General features: G+C 38.8%; 1 protein-coding gene across 17 annotated transcripts in view; it reads right to left on the reverse strand.

The window, feature by feature from the left end:
- The window catches only part of LOC111236397 (collagen alpha-1(XIII) chain-like), a 165,539-nt gene that overhangs the window by 138,516 nt on the left and 6,179 nt on the right, over positions 1 to 20,844 (reverse strand). For all 17 annotated transcript variants that reach the window (XM_022765094.1, XM_022765098.1, XM_022765108.1 and 14 more), the window contains exon 2: positions 17,685 to 17,754. In XM_022765094.1, the coding sequence (XP_022620815.1) occupies positions 17,685 to 17,754 (70 nt within the window). The remainder of the gene's footprint in view (positions 1 to 17,684; positions 17,755 to 20,844) is intronic.

The following is a 20,844-nucleotide window of genomic DNA, read 5'->3' on the forward strand; positions in this document are numbered from 1 at the left end:
TCAAAACATGAAAGGTCAGTCACTAATGAATTAAACCTTTTCACCGGTGCTTCAAGACTTAGATGCCAAATGTTTTGATGTTTTGATAAAAACCTGAATGACTTTAGAGAAACTGCAGAAAATATACACTTAAAAATGACACAACACTGTACTACAGTTACAACAGTAACATTTTGGAAAAATAACAATATTCTGTTTCAACATTGCATTGGTGTTTATTGTACTGTGTACATTTCAACCTCGCAGCAGATTACTGTACTGTCACTTTTGAACACTGTATGGAGATGGATTCATTTGCTGTGTGAAACCATCACTGTTGTTTATTTTATCAATTACAGTTCTGTCTGACAACCTTAACCAAATGTTTATTATTGTAACCATGATGACCAAGGTCCTACCCTTATTTGAACCCAAACCACAACCTTTGCCTCCACCTAACTGAGTAGTTTTTTTCCCTAAATCTAACCAAACTGACTGCTCCACCACCCATAAGTAAAAAACAATGAGGAAATGGTCTAAATCTTTAATGGTGATGGAATGATCAAACTGTAGACACAGAATGAGAGACTGAATGTGTAGAGGAGCAGTGGACCTTAGTGAATGCTGTGATGCAGAATTTGTTCATTGAGTGTTAAACGAGGGCTCCTACAGGCTGTTGCTACAGCAGTAACAGTGTGAAACTGAAAGTGAGATATTCACACTGAAACAGGAAACATTTTGTTTGGAATGATTCATTTTGTCTAATGAAGCTGTAAACTTTTCAATCTCAAGCTGCAGATTTGTGCTAATTACGAGTAAAAATTTACTTAACACCATAATGTGAACAATCATACTGAAACATCAGGTCAGCCGGTGGTTAAAGTTCATACTGATGCCTGTAAGCTGTAAGTTGTTTTGCTGCAAATTTAAGCACCATCTGGAAAACAACTCAGCTGTCCATGAGAATAACATCTGACTTTGAAAATGAAGCTGAGGTGCATGTGTGTTTGGTGGTCTTCATCCAATGCAAACAAATGTTTTGCATAGTTCAGTATCTAACCCCCAGTTCCTCTGCTTTAAGTGTATGAAGAAGCTTTCTGCCCATGCACCACAGACCAGTGCTGGTTGACACTAGAACAGGATTGACTGATCCATATGTTGTGAATTGATCACATACAAACATGAGACTAACATAAAATGAGATAAAACTTTATATATTTCTTTTTCTTTTTAAATGACAATTAGTTAGATGTTAACTGTAGAGATTTGACAGGTCAAAAAAACATGATCAGCCAGACATTCAGGTTGTAAACCTCCAGGTTAGCAAAACTTATTTGGAAAACAAAATCAAGGCACACAGAACAATTATGACCCAAACTCTGTGTTGTAAATATCAACCACAGTTTACAGACCCACTTCCTGCTTCAGCTTTGACTGGCTGTAATTATAGTAGTTGTATTGTTCTATGAAGTTTAGATATAGTGCTTTAGATGATCTGACTAAACTAAAACAGGTCTGATTAATGTCTGCTGGGAAAACAAATCAGAGCCTGTTTGAACAAAAATGGCCACAAGCCTCGATTAGTTTAGTTTGCTTGTTTGTCTTTTGTTATTGTTTCTGAAATAGCATTAAAAGAGTCGTCACTCAGGGGGAGTGACAGATTCTATTTGAATAAACAGCAATGTTATACATTTACTTTTGCTTTTGCATCTAACCTTATTAGATACCCTATTAAATTCTGACTAACCATTCATATTTAAAAAAAAAAATAGTCAGTTTATTTGAATAATGCCTGTTTGCGTTTGTCTGTTCTTTCAGAGATGTGCAGTCCATGTATTGAAACACAACAAAACACAGAAAAGTCATATTCATGTAAATTTTAAACTCTGTTTAACCCTGTGTGGCTGCAGGACTGTGCCAATACAGCCACACTCAATTTGGAACCCCTTTTCCTATAAAAAGCAGTTAAGCAGTAATTGGAGTTGGGTGGTTGGGGTACACTTGGGGAAGGTCAGATTCAATTACATCTAATTTCACCTTGCTGTATTCACTATCATACTTTTATTTGGAAATCCCGCTGGTTTGCAGTCAGTTCTAGTCCGATTCACACAAATATGCACTGAATGTGCCAACATGAAACAAGACACACTGGAGCCTCACACTGGAAAATATATCACTGTGCCATCATGCAAAAGACAAGGAAATTATTTTTACTTGAAGGTTTTTTGTTTGATTTGAAAACAACTTCTTTTGTTCACAGATGTTCATGAGCTGAATTATAAATCTGAACATGCTGAGTAAATGCCGTCTACACACACAAATGCACACTCTGTCTTTATTTGCATTTCTCAAATTCAATCCTCAAGAAACAGTTGGCTCTGAAAACTTTCCAAGCAATATGCTAACAAGTTTAGGATGTGATTGGTGCTGAGAGTGTATGTTGTGTTCAAGCTGGAACAGTGGGGGCGAGAGGAGATCAGGTGGCTGAACACTCACTACAACGCTAGCTATGAGGAAACCAGATGGTATATTTTCCTCATTCATCCACTGCAATCACCTCCTTCAGACGTACTTTCTCCCGACTGTAAAATGTGATCATAACCAAATGGAACCAGGAGCGGTTTGAGGGTCTGTCGAGATCTGGGGCTTAACCCTGAAATCTCTTAACCCTGACTCTAGGAGCACACTTTGATTAATAAATATTTTAATATTCTACATTAAATTATTATTATCATTATTATTTTAACTTCAAACACACACTTAACTATCAAAACACAACTTTTGAAAAACTGGTAAGTGATTGTAGCCTGATAATCTAACTGAATTTAATGTGGTTTACCATTTGGAACAAAAAATTCTGTATGAAAATCTACATAATTTAAAATGCCACCACATTGCACATTACAACAAGTAAAATTTGCAACTGCCAAACTTTTCTGAAAGAAAAGCTGATAAATGAACCGTTATTCAGCTGCCACTGATTGTCTAGACTTCATGCAGCATCCTTACACCACCGTCATCCACACCTCTCTCTAACGTCACACCACACACCACACACCACAACATGCTCATGTTAGCACTGCTTTGGGGGAAGTTGTATGGTTGCATGGTTCGCTGATGATCACCCTATGCTAGCATAGTGATCATAAAATACAAAGCAAATCACAAAACAGGATTATTATGCCAAAATTTGCTATTTGCAATTCCTCCAAATCACAGAGACCAGTAAAAATCTGACTATACTGAATACGTCTGTATCTTTTGTGTTTTTCTCTTCTTTTAATCATTGCTCTTCCTCCTCTTTAACTGACAGTATCTGTCTCTCTGTCTCTGGCTGCCACATTCCTCCAAGTATGGCCACACACTGGCAGCTGCACTGTAAACTTATCACCAACGAAGAAAGGGGATCTGCTGTGCTCTCTTCCTGTCAGCACAGATGTCAAGGTGAACTTGGGGGACTCCTTAAATAACCGGCTCCAAGACCCTGGGAGCCCCCACCCCACTCCCTCAACCCCCGTCAGCTGCACAGATTAGAGGAAGCCTCTTGTTTACAAGGGTATCATAGGGTTTCTTTTTTTACTACAACCATATATACAGCAAAAGGAATACTTATACAGGGTATTATGGATCACCTGCATGGATAATGTCAATTTCATTACTGTTTAATTTTAGCATGAAAAGATCTGGGACCTCTCATTAAAAATCAGTATGGGTATATCGCCCTCAGAAACAATTCAATATGGACCATAATCAGATAATGAGGACCATGACATTTGGTTAAAGATTTCAAATTACTTCTCACACAGTGAAGAATGAACTTTCTTGCTCATGATACGGATACATTTTTTACATTAAAGCTGCAAGCAGTGATGAACAGGCCCTTGCACTCCTGCTCACCTCCTGGTGGGCTTGCAGTGTGCCATCTAAAGCAGTCGCACATCATAAGGACCGACGGACACTGTGCTCACGGGGTAAGATTTATTGCACAGACTGTTCAACAGCAGAAAAGATTTAAAGCATTTTATATGCATTCTTAATTGTGTGTACTAGGTGGAGGCAGAGACCTCGCAATAGGCATACTTCAGGCCCTGTATCAGACCTTACAATGAAAATGTCACGTAAATTAAATGATTGTCACACAAGAGATAATTTCTGTTTCCAGTAGGTGGCGCTGTGAATGTCTACAGTGTGAGACTGTACCCTGACCACATTTGGAGAAGATTGGACAAAGTATGCCAGAGTTATAACCACTTCCTTTTTCAGAATTCTGCATATTACCATGAGGTGGTGCTATGAGTATTACTAAATATGAGCATGTATATGTGTTCCGGGTGGGTCTCTTGTCAAACCTATAAGGTTTGGGGGCAGTTTGGAACATGTATGTTGGAATGAGAGCGAGTTGAATTTTCATGGTGAAGGATATCAGATGTAAATTTACACCAGGTCTGTCGCGTGTGCAAAGTGTCCTGACTTTTCGAGCATGGGAAAGCCCTCTAAAAGGCGATTTACTTTAGGAAAGGAAAATAATAATAAGAATAATAATAAACAGTGAGGTTTCAATAGGGTCCTTACACGGCTTGTCAGTACTCGGGCCCTAAACTGTGCTTCAATTACAATTACGCATGATTCATTCAAATCAGCTGCAATTCAACAAGAATCAACTCAGATTTACTTTTAGTTTTTAGTATAAAGCCGAACCAACACAAGTTAGCGAGGGCAGTGACACACTTAAGGCTCAAATGATGTTGGATGTCCTGGTGGCTTCAGGGTTTAAGGCGTTGTCTGGGTAATCATAACATCCCCTTTGATGCATGTCTTCCCACATCTCTGTCTTGGCAACACTATCCACAAAATTAAAAGGCAAACAATCCCATCAAAATCCCATGCCTGTGTACACCATGTTCAAGTCAGATCATCACCCCATCATATATATGGAAGGTACTGCAGTAATTTCAGCTCTTAGAGTTTAAGTCTGTTTCCAAGGAGAATATTTTCTACATGAAAATGCTCAGTATTGTTTACCTCACCTCGTAGGTCATTGTCACCCATCTAAATTTGGTATTTTCAACAATAGTAAATAATGACTTCAGGTACTGACTTCAATAGGAAATGTTTGTGGAAAATCTACTTTGGAAGGTTAGATGTTATAGGAATAGGTAGAAAGATAACAAAGATAAGAAAAGATTACCTTTTGCAAGTTTCACTTGGTTTGGATCTGTGCTAATGTATCATTGTCTCACATCATCATTTTTCAATATGTACCAGTTTATCTTTACACCCCTAGAAATCAGATGTGGTCTAATCTGTTTTATAGGGACATGTAGTTCAACAGGTATCTCTTTCTGTGCTGCTACTCTACTTCACCCATTAAATACAGTACACACACACACACACACACACACACACACACACACACAAACTAGCTTGCAGCTCTCTTTGATCCCAGGCTGTGGTCTGTCAGCTGGCAGACTGCTGGGAATACTCTGAGTGCCCAGAGATCCAGCTCGTCTGCAGCAGCAGCACCACCTCTCAGTTCAGGGTTTGTACCATGACCAATAAAAAGTCACATTGTTCTTGCATAGCACTGTCTACACAGGTTGTCCTCCTATCCTAACCACTGCGCTATTTACATCACACACAAGTACAGCTAAGCTCCTTTGGCTTTATCATGAAATAGCTGAGAACAGAGTCTGTTCTGTTGTGAGAAGACAGTTTTAAAAAATTGATGGAGATTGTGAGAAAAAAATAGTATGGATCAGCTATAGTCTGTTTGTCTGTTTCTCCATCTATCCTGTCAACCTATCCTGTTTGGCACCTGTGATCAGGTTTTCATGTAATGTCTGGTAATTTTGCATAAAGTAAACTGAGTCATTTAAAGGGGGGACTGAAGGGGGGATCTGATTCTCCAGTTTCAGGTTGGGGGTCGTAATGTCCATGGTCTGTTACAGTTAGGTCTGTAGTTATAATCAATAATATAATAATTAATTATTATTATATAATTTTGAGAAAGGCACTCCATGCTATTATATTCTTAGTGTACAGTGACGCATCTTTGATGTTTCAACTCACATTATAATACTATATAATGTATACTTGTGAGATGTTTGAATCACTGATGTTTAGGGAAGAGCCTCAAGGGGACTTCCCTTATTCTTGGGGCAAACATACTTACTGTTTGCCCATATTTCAGGTAACGTTAAATTCAATCTAAATGACTACAAGGCAGTGGACATATAGTGAGCCTAGGTCTGTTGGCGTCCTGGGGCAAGTGGCCTGGTTAGTGATTCATTTTAGATACTGACAGAATTGAAGCTGACCATACAGAATGAATCAGTGGTATGTTACTTAAAGAGGAAGCGTCACTTGCCCCTGCTGCAGTCCTGATAAATTAATAAACATTCAATATCAAGCTGAATGTCAGTCACCTGAAACTATAACCACAACAATCAATGGCTCTTTTGTCGCCCGGATAATGTGGGTAAATGCTGTCCTATCATGACATGCATGATGGCCAAAAACAACCTACACCTTGTGTGTGTGTGTGTGTGTGTGTGTGTGTGTGTCTCGTGGGTGGGTCACAGTTCTGAATGGGATGGGAAATTAACTATGCCAGCCATGCCAGGCTGCCAGGCTGCCAGGCTGACAAACTGCCCGTCTGACAGGGAGTGGATGGAAGGGATTGGGGGGTTAGAGCGGTGGGGTCAGATTACATGCTTCTGTTCTCCCCCATTGCTTCCCCTGGGATCCCAGCCAGGTAAACTGTCAAAGCCCACTTCCTCCCTCAGAAGCTGTAGTCTTTAAGAGGCCTTAACCTCCACATCCCCTTACCAACCCTCTCCATCTTTTTCCTGCTGAACCCCTCATCTCCTATTGTCTCTACCCAGGACTAAGCCATCCTACAGCCATGCGATGTTCCATCCACACAGGTTCATATTGAAAAGTCTTCATACACTTGAAGCAGAGGAACTGGGGGTTAGACCCGTGAATATTATTAGTGTGAAGGGTTCATATGACTCTGTACTCAAAGTAATTGATGACATCTGGAAACAAGGTGACATTGCTACAATAAAGTCCGACAAGAAACATAAGCAATGAGATGATCAGACAAGCCAATAGTTAGCCAGACTAAATCTAGATTTGGAGGTCAAACTGAATGCACCCAAAATGTCACTATTAATCCTTCACTGCACAAGAGAAGTGTGTGCTTGCACAACTAAACTTGCCCATTATCACTAGGATTCACATTATCTTTTATACATTTTTAGACAGTTTAACCCGATACCTATGTTGTAAGAGTTTGTTTGTAGTTTTAAATTAATGTGCCAGTATTAAAATTTATAGGTAAAGATAGCAACACTGGAGCCTCAGCCAAAGATCTAAGAACTATTCATGTCAGCGCTAACAACAACCAAAAAAGGGATAAATAGTTTGCTAGCAAGTTGCCAATGTGGCTTTGTTTCCTACACGACCGATACCAACCGAATCAAAATGCAGATTTCACTGCCTCATTTTGGGGCCACCCAAATGCCAAAGCTGTCTGTGGTGTTCCCAAATGGACTTCATGGTCACTGTGAACTGCTAGTGCGGGGGGGGGGGGCTGCAGTCAAGTCGGACACAGTCTACTTCCTTACTTTCTGTAGCGTGAATAACAGCAGTTGTTCACACAACCCAACAACAACTGTAGAGCTGTTCTGGGGTTTTTTGAGTTTTTGAGTTATCCTCAATATGTCAGACATTTTACTTAAGCAATATCACATGAGAGGGAGTGATGTACTGAATATCTGCACGGCTGTGATTCGGTCATTTGTGCAAGCCCACAGGTCTTTTATACAACAGTTCTACGAGCACCATATTAGTCAACAGTAATAAGAAACAACAGATTATGATTTGTTTGTTTATTTCATAATTTATTTGGCTATGCAAACACAAATTGTTCCCCAACTGGACTGGTACTGGACTGAGCACATATGAGTGCACCTGGAGGTGTGCGCTGAAGTATCCAGGCTTCTTTCCTTCCCTTCATCCTCTTCTGATGTCCATACATGATTTCATTCAAATGTTACTTCTGGAAATATTTTAATCTTTGCAATGTTTGTTACAATCTAAGATAACAACCATTAATTTAACGCTTATTAAAGTAGAAGTAGTGCTCTGCATCATACGTCAACATAGAAAAATGGTTGAAACCTTAAACGGGTCACAAGACTTGAGACTCTCTTTCGTTTAAATTGGTATTTTGACAACTATTACACAAAATACACAAAATACACAAAATCGCATTTTTGTTTTGTGTCATTTTTAAACCGTTTCAGACTTTATAATGGGTGTGTATTGCATAGAATGTTCAGAGCTAGAGTAGATTACATCATTATGGGAGAAGCTCTAGAACTAGAAAAAATTCTGTGTATCTCATCCTTACTTCCCTATATTTCAGTCTTCACACATCACGGCTTACTCAAAGGTAGTTTGTGCTTTGTAGAAAATGTTTACATAAGCACAGAGACTCACAGAATTTGAATAGTGAGCCTCAAAGTGATGGGAGTACCCTCCACCTCTCCCATTGACTGCAATACAAATTCAGGAACTGATTTACAGAGAAAAGCAGAAGTGACCCTTTTTTGTAACTCGCTCCTGAGTCCATATTTTTGGCTTAGAATCACCAAAGCCACACAATATGTGCACAAAGATCTTGTGCTGATCACGGTCCACTCATGGTTCTGATAAGAGTTACAGTTCTTTTCAAAAATAGCAGTTGTTTGAGAAACTCGCTGAGCCAAAATCTCATTCAGCACTGTGTCAGGTCTTCCAGCTAGACACAGCTGTTCAACATGACTCGTTAGGAGACTCTTTGATATCTGTGATGTTTACAAACAGAGCCACACACACACACACACACACACACACACACACACACACACAAGCACACACAGGCAGAAAGCTGTCTACAAGTTAGTGCTCATAGAAAGAAATTACAGTTCAGACTAGACAGTACAACAGTAAATACAGCAGCAGACATTAGTATTTATTTTAAGCTTTGAGCTACAGGAAATGTTCAACCATCATAGTAGCTCTCCCATAGATTGCAATATAAATTCAGAAGCTGATAGCAAACAGCAGGTCTCAGGTCTCAGCAGGTGCTACTAAAGCAATATCCGGGCAGAAATTGACAAACCTGATTCTTATTGGCTAATTGGACTCATTAACTCTTACCACTTTTACTCTCAAGTATGAGAGCAGGTATAAGGCAAATCAGCACTGTGTATGTGTGTGTGCTTGTATGTGCATGTGCCCCCCCCCCCCACACACACACACACACCACCATTTTTATCACTGAATAGGCTAAATAACAGAAACACCTCTGTATAATGTAATATACACTACATCCTCCACAGTGATCCACTGAATCAACAACTGTCGATAACTATTTTAATAATAAATTACCAACTGAGTATATTAGTAATTATCTGGTGTATGCTCAGGCTCCAAAGTGCCTAACTACGATTAATTGGTTGATTTTGTTGCTGTTCTCACCTGGGAACTGATATTTCTGGTNACAGTAAATACAGCAGCAGACATTAGTATTTATTTTAAGCTTTGAGCTACAGGAAATGTTCAACCATCATAGTAGCTCTCCCATAGATTGCAATATAAATTCAGAAGCTGATAGCAAACAGCAGGTCTCAGGTCTCAGCAGGTGCTACTAAAGCAATATCCGGGCAGAAATTGACAAACCTGATTCTTATTGGCTAATTGGACTCATTAACTCTTACCACTTTTACTCTCAAGTATGAGAGCAGGTATAAGGCAAATCAGCACTGTGTATGTGTGTGTGCTTGTATGTGCATGTGCCCCCCCCCCCCACACACACACACACACCACCATTTTTATCACTGAATAGGCTAAATAACAGAAACACCTCTGTATAATGTAATATACACTACATCCTCCACAGTGATCCACTGAATCAACAACTGTCGATAACTATTTTAATAATAAATTACCAACTGAGTATATTAGTAATTATCTGGTGTATGCTCAGGCTCCAAAGTGCCTAACTACGATTAATTGGTTGATTTTGTTGCTGTTCTCACCTGGGAACTGATATTTCTGGTAACCTGAAGATGTTCTTTAATTTTATAATTTTATCATATATTATTATTATCACCCTATAACCTGTTTTACCCATCCCTCCCCATTTTCAAATGTAACACAGTAACAAGTTTACTCAGAAACATTTTAACTGACTTACTTTGTTCTTTTATCTGAGAACATTTTTACACAGTGATTTACTTCTACTGATGTCTTTTCACCAATACTAGTGACGCTGTTCACGTGGTGACGTGCTGACGTCAGTGTGGTGTCTCATCTCCTCGTCAGTTTCTGTTACTGGAAGGGGGTTTATTGCTGCTCTGTCTGAACACTGTTAATGTTGCTGTTTTCTTCATTTCATCATTTTTTTTGTCCTGTATCACCCAGTTTTGGTCTCATTCTGATATTTTTTAAGGTTTTTGAGGATATCCCCACAAAGTGCAGACTGGGTTGTCCATAACTCATGTTAAACTGAGCTCTGAGCTCTGAAGCTCTTGCCCTCAACAGAGTTGAAGGGAGTTTCAAAACTGCGATAAAACCTCAGCTGTAAACTGTAGTTATCAATCTCTTTATTGAAACCTTGGGACGACCGTGGTGAGGTGATCTTTTCAATAGGACTTTTAATTTTCCCTCTGATCCAATTTTTGGACACAACTTTCATCTTAAAAGCTGTTGTCTGCCTAGGGAGACAGAGGGGGGATTGTGTGTGCCCCCCTGGTGGTCGCAGTCACCATAGCAACCAGTGTCTCAGCAGATGCTACTGACAATTATTGGGCAGAAATGGACAAAGCTGATACTGATTGGCTAATTAGACTCATTAACACTAAGCCTTTTAAGTCAGGTATGAGAGCAACTCTAAGGTAAACCAATACAGTGTATGTGCGGAAACGTGTGTGTGTGTTGATGTGTGGTTCTTTATAAGGCTGCCGCGATTAGTTGCTATAATCGACAATGCCTACATCAATATTTTGCTTCGTCATATCGTTTTGCATACATATATTGATTTAATTATGGTGGCAAGTCACTATTAACCGCCATATATTTATTCTCTATTTGTCTTTTATGGTCACACTGCTTCTCTGTCATCTGGCCTGCTTTCTCTGCTCTCTCTGCAGGTACGCAAGCACGCGCACGCACACGCACACATAAAAATGCACACATGGAGAAAAAAGCACAGCAGAGGCTGCACCGGGCACAGAACCAAGTGAAGGAAAGATAACTGAAGATTACTGGAGTTGACGACAACTATCACTGAACTTTAATATAAGTGCAACTAGACAATGCAATTTCCCAAGAAATTGCGGTGGGATTGGTGCTTCTGCCCAAGCTGAAGCTAAACTGCGTTGCTGGCTGCTGAGAAAAATCTGAAGCTGAGCTTCATTGTTAAATGCCTGGAACTAACATTTAAAATGGAGTTGCCACTAACTCTGTCTGTGTTAGTCTTGAGTAATGACTAAAAAGTGTAAGCAGAGGTGACCTTGACCTTGACCTTTGAAGTTTGACCACCAAAGTCTAATCACTTCATCTGGGAGTCCACGTGGACATTTGTGCAAAATTTGAAGGGTCTCCCTCACACATGGCCTGTCTAAATCCTCACAGCACATTATTGCATTTTGTTCCTTACTTGCTCGAAGGCTCATCCTCCTTAAGTGGACTCATGCCTCCCCTCCCACTCACAATAAATGGATCCATGAAATGCTGCAATGTATCACCCTGGAGAAGATAGGGTTCTCCCTCAAGGGTTCCTTATGTACATTCTATGAGTCCCTAACTATTGATGTTGAAAATGTCTAACTGAGCACTGCCCCCCCCCCCCCTTTTTATTTATTTTTATTTATTTATCTATTTTATTTTATTTTATTTTATTTTATTTTATTTTATTTTATTTTATTTTATTTTATTTTATTTTATTTTATTATTTTTTATTTCATTCTCCCCTCTCCCTTTTTGAGTGCCTACTTATGTGTTTACCTTACCTCAATTGTTAACCTGCTTACTTACTCTTGTTTGCTGTTATTGTTTGCGTGTCCCTCGGTGTGCCTGGGTGTGAGTGTGTTGTCTTTCTGTGGGTTCTTTTTCTGTTTTGAGTGGGTGAATTTAGAGTGTTCTGGTGGGTGGGAATTAAGCTGAAACCTTTCTTCAGTACTATGTTACTGTTGCTGTACCTCAACTACGCATCTGAATGTATTACGGGACCACTCCAGTGTTAAAATCAATAAAGGAATTTTTGAAAGAAAATTTGAAGGGACTGCCTCGAGGAGATCTGGAGATATTGTGTTCACAAGACCAAAATTATGATTTGTGAGGTGACTGTGACCTTGACCTTTGACCACCAAAATCTAATACCCATCCCTACAGCTGGTTAATGTCTGACTTTGGGAGGATGAGCGCATCAGAGTTCAAATCCATTCACTCTAAATCTTGTTTAACCAGTGTTATTTTGTGATTTTTTTTTTTATAGCGCACAGTGAGATCAGTCACAAGCATGTGAAGGATTACTTCATGTAAGTGTTGTCTGTTCATTAGTAGACAGAGCATTTGTCTTTGTAGCTAAATAAATACTCTCATGAAGTCATAAAGTTGTCTGTTGCTGCCTGAGAATTTATACTGAATAAGTGTTTGAGAAAATGTTTAGGCCTAAATCTGGGATTATTGATCATGCCAGCATGTCATTTAGATTTTCTGGAGGATTAATTGTTAGAAAAATAGTTGTTAGTGGCAGTTCTTTCCATGTGTGTACATGTCTTTCTATAATTGTGATGACAAATTTAGTTAAAAACCATTATGGTGATGTCATTTTGGCCAACAATACACACACGTACATTGACAGACACACAAAAGTGCACAAGTGCAGTTGATGCCCAAACTTTCACACAACAGTTTTTCTTTGCTATTGTCGCCTTGTGCTTGTTCATGGTTGATGTTGGATCTCTGAAAATACCATTATGACGAGTACAGTCCTAGACCCGTTCTATATGAGATAGCTTCTGTAATGATTTGACACTGACATGGCTTGAATACAATTCAGCAGCAGCATATAGTGCACCCTGTAAGATGACCAACATGTTGAATCAGTACCACAAAAAACTTTCTCTATTATCATTGTCATGGTCAAACTCTAACACAGCCATGAGGTGATTGCACATACAAAACATACCCAGAAATTGATATAAATTCAAAAGAAAAACAAATAAAACAATAAAGATCATTTTAATAGATAGATGTGTGTCCTCAGTCTTAACAGAAAGCAAACTCGACTGGTAGTGGAAAAGGAGTCTTTTATTTGTGGGTTGACCGCTTTTAAAATACTTGCTTATACCCACTAATGCTGGTGGATAAAGGGTATAAGTTAAAGATATGTGAGTGTGGGATAGCAGTCAAACAGGGCATGGTCTCTTCCGACTATAAAGTCTCTGAACCGGCAAACTGCTCAAGATGACACACTTCTACCTACGTTGCTAAACGGCACAATAATCGATTTGTCTCGATTATCTTGTTTTCATAATCGTTGGACACTCATAGGTTCTTATTCTTGCAATTATCCAATCGGCCAATCAGGTGGTAGCACTGTAATACATAAAATCATGCAGATACAGTTCCTTTAATCAACATTAGTCTGTGCGTCACCAACTAGGCATCAGCTCCTGCCTTCTCAGTCACCTGGCACTGTAAAGAATTAACAGCATGGCAGCCATGTGAACATAGTTTGTGGTTGGTGCTGAGGGGGAGGGTGCACTGTAGCTATCTGTACATGAATACATGCTGCAATGCACTGCAGCACAAGAGCCAGGGCAAACTAAACTGACAACAGCTACAACAAAGTTATTCAACACAGGGACTAATTCTAATGAAGAATTTTAATTTCCAGTGAATATATATTAAATATCCTGTGTTTTGTAGAGTTTCATTGTTCCAGCTTTTTGAAACTATTTTGGATACTTTCTATAGGGACCCCAGGTGTTAAAGAAAATATGAAATTGTGAAATAATCTAAAACATTTTTAAACTCAGCTCAGTAATATAAAATGTAGCTTTTTTTGCTTTATCTGTTTGTCTTTTGTTGACAGAAAAAGACACAAAGGGGCAGAGAAAGAGAGAAAAGATGGCACTGTGAAACAGAAACAGACATTTTATCATCAAACTGCTTGAAATTAATATAAATGAAAGAAAGAAGCACGATGAAATTGTCACATTTTCACAACCTCAATGCAGCCACACACAAATGCTGGAGAATTAAGGTGTTTTGGTAAGCAAAAAACAGGCTTCCATATAAAGAGGTGGAAAAAATGAAGAACAGTTAAACTGGCAAACTGAACTTAGGAAGTCCAAACCCCAAAAGTCACAAAAAACTCAAGAACAAACAGCACATGAGGAACATAAGGAAAGTCAGGAACATGAAATATACGACACAGACAAACTGACAGAGGATTAGGAGCACATAGACTAAGTACACAAGGGAGGCAGGGATAATTGGACACGCGTGAAACACATCAGGGAGGGCAGACAATCACAGGAGTGGAAAAACAAGACAAAGACAGTAGAAAAGTAAGTAGTAAAGCAACCAACAGACACACAATAATAAAATAAAACAGGAAATAATAAACAGAGTTCAAATTAAGAGTCACTAACAGGGGCAGCAATGACAGAAATAACATTTCAGAGTAATGAGCTGAGTTTTTAAATAAGTATTGCATTATTTCACAATGTTATTGCGCCTATTTTGTGTGTATTAATGTATAATTATTTATTTCATAATGTCTTATTTATTTAATATTGGACACTGCATTTATTATTGGACATCTCCATCTCTATAGTGTTCAGGTCATTACCATGAGAACACTGAGGTCATGTTCTCAGTATTCTGTCTGAAAGTGGAGATTGATTTTATTGACCTTGGGAAGATTAACAGTCTAAACTTTAAAGTATGTTATCTAAATCAGTATGTCTAGACTGTGAATATGTAAGATTAATTGCATTTAAAAAATATAAAGAACAACAATATACATCAGTGTATTCCTGGCAGTTTGCAGAAGGCTTTGGAAGTAACCTAGAGTAAAACTGAAAGTGAAATATTCTACATTTTAAACAACAGTGCCTTTAGATGGTCTGCCAGTTTTGCCAGACAAGTAACTTGACAATACAAACACCTTCTACCAGACTCCCATTCTAGCTTTTGTGAGACACAGAAAGTCACAAGAAGCTGTAAAAGTGTCAGACCATCTGGCAACTCTGGGATGAAAGGCTTCCACACCTGGTGAATATCCTCTGAAGCTCCACCTTAGCAGGCGTTTATGGGCCACCCCACAGACACTTATCGGCATGTTACAACACTAACATCCTATTGTCAAGACAAATTAACACTGGTGTGGTGAGCGATTTCTCACAGGGCTGTCTCTCTCTCTCTCTCTCTCACACACACACACACACACACACACACACATAAGAAAATGTTTTCTGTTCATAGAAAGTAAATGGCATTAGACAATAACATTTGAGCAACCCCCTCATTTTGAAGCACAATTAAAACAACTATAGCGTCTATGAACTTTCGTAGACATGGTTCCAAAGCCTATGTAGAGCTGAAGCTGTTAAATACAAACAAAATTATCATTGTTTTCATTTGATGAACACTGTGAACCAAACCCATTTCACTTTGACAGTGGATAAAAAATTATCATGTTTTAGCTTTAGACTGGAACACTAGGGACACCTAGGACTGTTGACCTATCTTGTTATCCATACCAAGAGTGCCGGCTTTGCCTCTCCAGTTGACACACAACTTCATACAGCACCACTGCAGACAGGCAGGCACACAGCCCCTCCCCTCACTAGCAGCTGAACACATGAACGCTAGTTGACATTTACAACACTGACCTGGTGCCGCCAGCATAAAACTAAATTAACATGGCAGGTGCTGCTGCTGAAGGGCATTCGCAACCTGTTTCAGTTGAAATTAGAAGTAGTGCTGTTTGGAATTATTTTGCGTTATTATTTTACCTGGCCAGATGCACACGTTAACGTTAGCTGTTTAACTGTTAGCAATTAGCTGATTGCCACATTAGCTGTCTGTTAAATTATCATTAAACTAGCAGCTATGGCTAATCCAGTCCTGCCTGTCTGTAACGTTAATAGACAGTGTTGATTTAACAGGATAACACGATTATTTGTGTCTGAAAAGGGTTATATTTATTATTAAGTCCCAGATTAAAGCTCAGAAAAGTCGACCAGCAACTAGACAGAAACAGCAGCAGCCTATCCTACAAACTCTATTTGATCAGCAACGAAAATGTGGTGCCAAGTCACCAGAAGCACAGAAAATAAACAGGGCTGTAGCTGAATACATTTTCATGTCATATATATACACCTTACAGTAAGGTTACTGTTGTTTGTTTGTTTTTTTGCACTCTCTATCTCAGACAACCTGAAAATAGCGTTGTCATTGATGTTATTGTTTGTATTGTTCTAATCTTTATTAAAAAGTAGGGTTAGGGTTAGGGTAATTTTTTCTTCTCATGGTATCCAAAATGGTATAGAGTATCAAGTATCTTCCTAGGTATTGGTATCCGGTTTGAAATTCTAGTATCATGACAACCCTATTAGTTACATAAATCTCCTGGATTTCTGAGGCTGATTTCATCATGTCACAAGCAGTGAATCCAGAAAAAGTCTCAGGCCTTCACAGGTAAAGTGACAGCTAGTACACTGTTGAGTAGAACACAGTCTCTTGGCTAGTTACACAGCAATACCTCAATCATGCCTCCACATCACACCAGCCTCCATTATAACTTCATATGACACAAAATGGCTGTGGCTGCCAGCTGGAAATACACCTGAGTTTGTCATCATGTCTGAGCGAGCTGAAGGGCACAACCCCAACTGGTATGTACACTATCAAGTACAACACATAGTTGTAAAACAGGAACACAAACTGCATGACTTTCATTTGATTCTTCACATGAAAGCATTATTATAAACATATTGTGATCAATAGTTATTCAAAGGTGAGGCATTGTCAGCTGCCTCTTCCCTTTCAATGACACATTTTATTTATTGTCTGACTTTGTTTCTATATGTAGTTGCTGTTGTTAGCTAAACAGCAAAAGCTGAGAAGAACATTCTCAGTAATCCTCTGTTACCACAGCTTTCAGTCATCAAAGTGTAAACTCCCACTAACTGCACAGATCAACAGATGTTAAAACTGTGACAGCCATGAAGTGGAAAAACTATACCATTCACTGGACAAAAAGATAAAACACAACAGTGCAAAACATTATGTCCACAGATGACTGTAATGGTTGGTGAAGATCTCTACCTGAGCTCCCCTCTCACCACAGGTGTGTCTACTTGATGGTAAAGTAACACAAAACTTTACATAAGGAGGCCAAATATAAATCACCATACATTGAATAAAAATTATATATTACATATCCAGTGAAAAAGCCGCATTATAATGTAAAAAACAACCTGTAGCACCGACAAGTATAAAGGTACACTTACAGACCTGCATCTTGCATTGAATGGTAATGATCTTGTATTTGACAGTTTAAATGAAGTTTAAATCTTTGTGTGAAGTCGATGTGTCAGTAAGAAAAAATTGATTGAAGGTGATGAACTTACCTGGGGGACAGAGGCAACTGTGGGGAGCTTCCCTCACCTCCCGAGTCTTCGGTAGTTTTACTGCAAGTTTCTGAACAAGAGAGGGAATAGAAGAAGAGAGTTAGAATGCATTTTAACATCACGGTGTACCTAACGTGAAATGTCGATTGTCAAAAAACAATTTACAAATCTCCATAATACCCCTAACTTTCAATCAATCAAATGTCTTTAATGACTGTAGAGGTCAATGTGATGATGGACTTAAAGCTTTTACTGATGGGTTTTAATGACTGATATTTTGTGGCTGATTCTGCTAAAACTCTGTAGTTACTGTTGATATTCAATAAATTTCTTATGAACCATATCACATCCTTGTTAAAAGTCTCACTGAAAACCAGGATGAGAACAACAGTTATATGTCCAGTACAGAGTATCACATTGAAGCTGACAGTGCACATCCAATAGGTCAGCAGCAGCAAGAGCCACTAACTTGTTCCAGAGTTTTAAATTGTAATAGTTGGTCTTCAGCCGATGACATATGCATGAAGCTGTACACATTATTGGCTGTGAGCACATTTAGGACTTCCCTCCATGTTGAGAGTGAACTTTGGGGCTAAACTGTTAAGCTATCATGGACAAGAGGTCCAGTTACAGTGACAGACAAACTCACAGTTCAACTGTGATCTGCAAACGTGTGACAGTTGATCTCATTAGACCAACAACAGCCTGCGTGTGATTTGACCCTGAGCAGAAAACAAAGCCAACACATTCTCCACTGCATAACAGTCAGTCTCACTGCTGGAGGGTACGAGCAGGAGAATGGCAGAGCAGGCTGTTTAGAGGGCTGCAACAGGTGCTGAAGGGAATGTTATGAAGATACTGTCATTCTGAGCACTGCTGCAATATTCTGGGTACTGCCTGTTATGTCAATATGCCTCTTACCATGCTTTGTGGGATCACAGCCATGGACTGAATCAGGGTTGGAAATGTGCAACATTTCAATGGACAAATATGTACAAAGAGTCATTTGAACACATCTAAAGCTTAAAGTCTTAGAGTAGGGCAAAATACATCTCCCCAAAAACATCATTTATGTTGCACAGTAAGAATCCCAAACCCTCCTGAAATCTGGACAATCACAGCTACTAAAGTATTTCCAGGAACTTCTTTGGCTGAAACTTGCAGACTCGACTCACAACTGGAGAAGTCTTTAGTAAGACTAACCCAGGGAGCTGTCCAGCCAGAGCTCTGCCTGCTCCAGCTTCAACTGAAAAATTAATTTTCAAACTAGATAACGCAGATTAGTGCAGAGTGGAGATTTAGTTCAAGTGCAGCAGGCATTTACTCCTATACAACTATAATTACATCAAATGTCACAAGAGTAGCAGAATCAGATTGTCATTAATCTTTAGTCTTCTCATGTTCATTGGTTTCAGTACAGACAGGAGCAAAATGACTGGAACCTTCCACTTATAAAAAACAAACCAAACTAATTGTCATCCATTATTCTCTACTCAATGTTTAGACACATGCTTTTGATTTTAACATGTTCATTTAAATAGTACAACAAATGACACTATAAAACAGTGGTACCCTGAACCTGAATATTTTGTAGCACATCACTGGGCATCACTTTGGCTGAACTCAGGTTTGATGTTTCTGGTCTTTTCATAGATGTTCAGATGGATTAAGATCAGGACTCACAGCAGGCCACTTCAGAATTGTCCGGTGTTTTCTTCTTGGCTCCTTTTAGATGCATGTTTAGCATCATTGTCCTGTTGGAGGAGCCATGACACTTGACACAGAGCATCTCCTGATCTCCTTGATAATCTCCTGATGTCACTGTGCCCTCACAGATTCAAGGCTTCCTGTGCCAGACACAAAGCAACACCATAACGTGACTGAGCCTCCTCGTTTCACACTGAGGATGGTGATCTTGTCTTTGTAAGCTTAATGTTTTCTCCTCCCAGAAGCTTTGCGGCTATGCAGTATTTTAGTAAACTCTGTCTTTTTTATGTTTCTCTTTCAGAAGTGGACTTCCTGGCTCTTCTTCCATGGAGCCCACTTTCATTCAGAGAGCGACTGGACTGTTGTATCTTGATCTTGGAGGTCAGCTTGTATCTGTTTTTTCCCTGGTTCCTTTCCTACCATTCAAACGGTCCTTCTGTTCAATCTGAGGTAAATTTTCCTCTTGTGGCCACATCCAGGGATGTTGGCTGCAGTCTCATGGTCCTTTACTTCTTAATATTATTAGCAGCTGTGGTCACAGGAACATCAAGCTGCTTGGAGATGGTCTTGTTGCCTTTACCCTTACCATGCTTGGCAATTTTTTTTCAGCACAACGAGAACTTTTTACCATTTATATAGGTTGAATGACTGATTAAGATTAAGATTAAGATTAAAGACACCTATCATACTAATTGAAGACAACCAACAGCTTGTAATATCACTTTGGCTTATTTATTTATCACCACTTCATTTTGTCCAGGCCATTAGAAGATTGAACTAACAATTAGTTTTTGACATGGTTTTAGTCTCCTATTTTAAAAGGATAACAAACCCTTTTACTATCCTCTAGTCTGATTAACTTTAAGACCTATTACTGCTACTACAAACAGTACAAGTCCTCCACTTCACCTCTTTCTTATTTTCCTAAAGAAAGCCAAAGTGATCATACTAAAATAAAATAATTTACTGAAGTTAAATTTTCCATTTGTGTGTGATTGATGTACAACACATTCAAAATTAAAACTTTTTTCACACACAATTGTGATGAAAAGTAAAACTTTCTCAATAGATTTTCCTGTCTGAAACCTCTTGGGAATCAACCTTTATGACCATCAAAAATGTAATTTGCATTTTAATGTTATTTGAATGAACTACAGTCTGGACATAATTCAAATGCGAAAAGTACAGTTTGAACAGTACAGGTGGAATCAATTTCATTCAGTTTAATTTATTATTATAGCACTGCTTTACTACACTGAAATATATTTGTCACTGGAAGATTCCAATTTAAATTTGGCAGTAATGATGTATTTTGTGAAATACAAATGAAAATTGGTGTTAAAAATTGTCTTGTTAATTTTGATGATGCAGTGCAAATGGAAAATTTCCTTTTGATGATTTCATTCAATTGTGTTTATGTGATTTAATGTAATCATTTTGATATGCTTGAGAT

Source organism: Seriola dumerili, unplaced genomic scaffold (assembly GCF_002260705.1).
Source record: "Seriola dumerili isolate Sdu_G_001 unplaced genomic scaffold, Sdu_1.0 BDQW01000665.1, whole genome shotgun sequence".
NCBI lineage: Eukaryota > Metazoa > Chordata > Actinopteri > Carangiformes > Carangidae > Seriola > Seriola dumerili.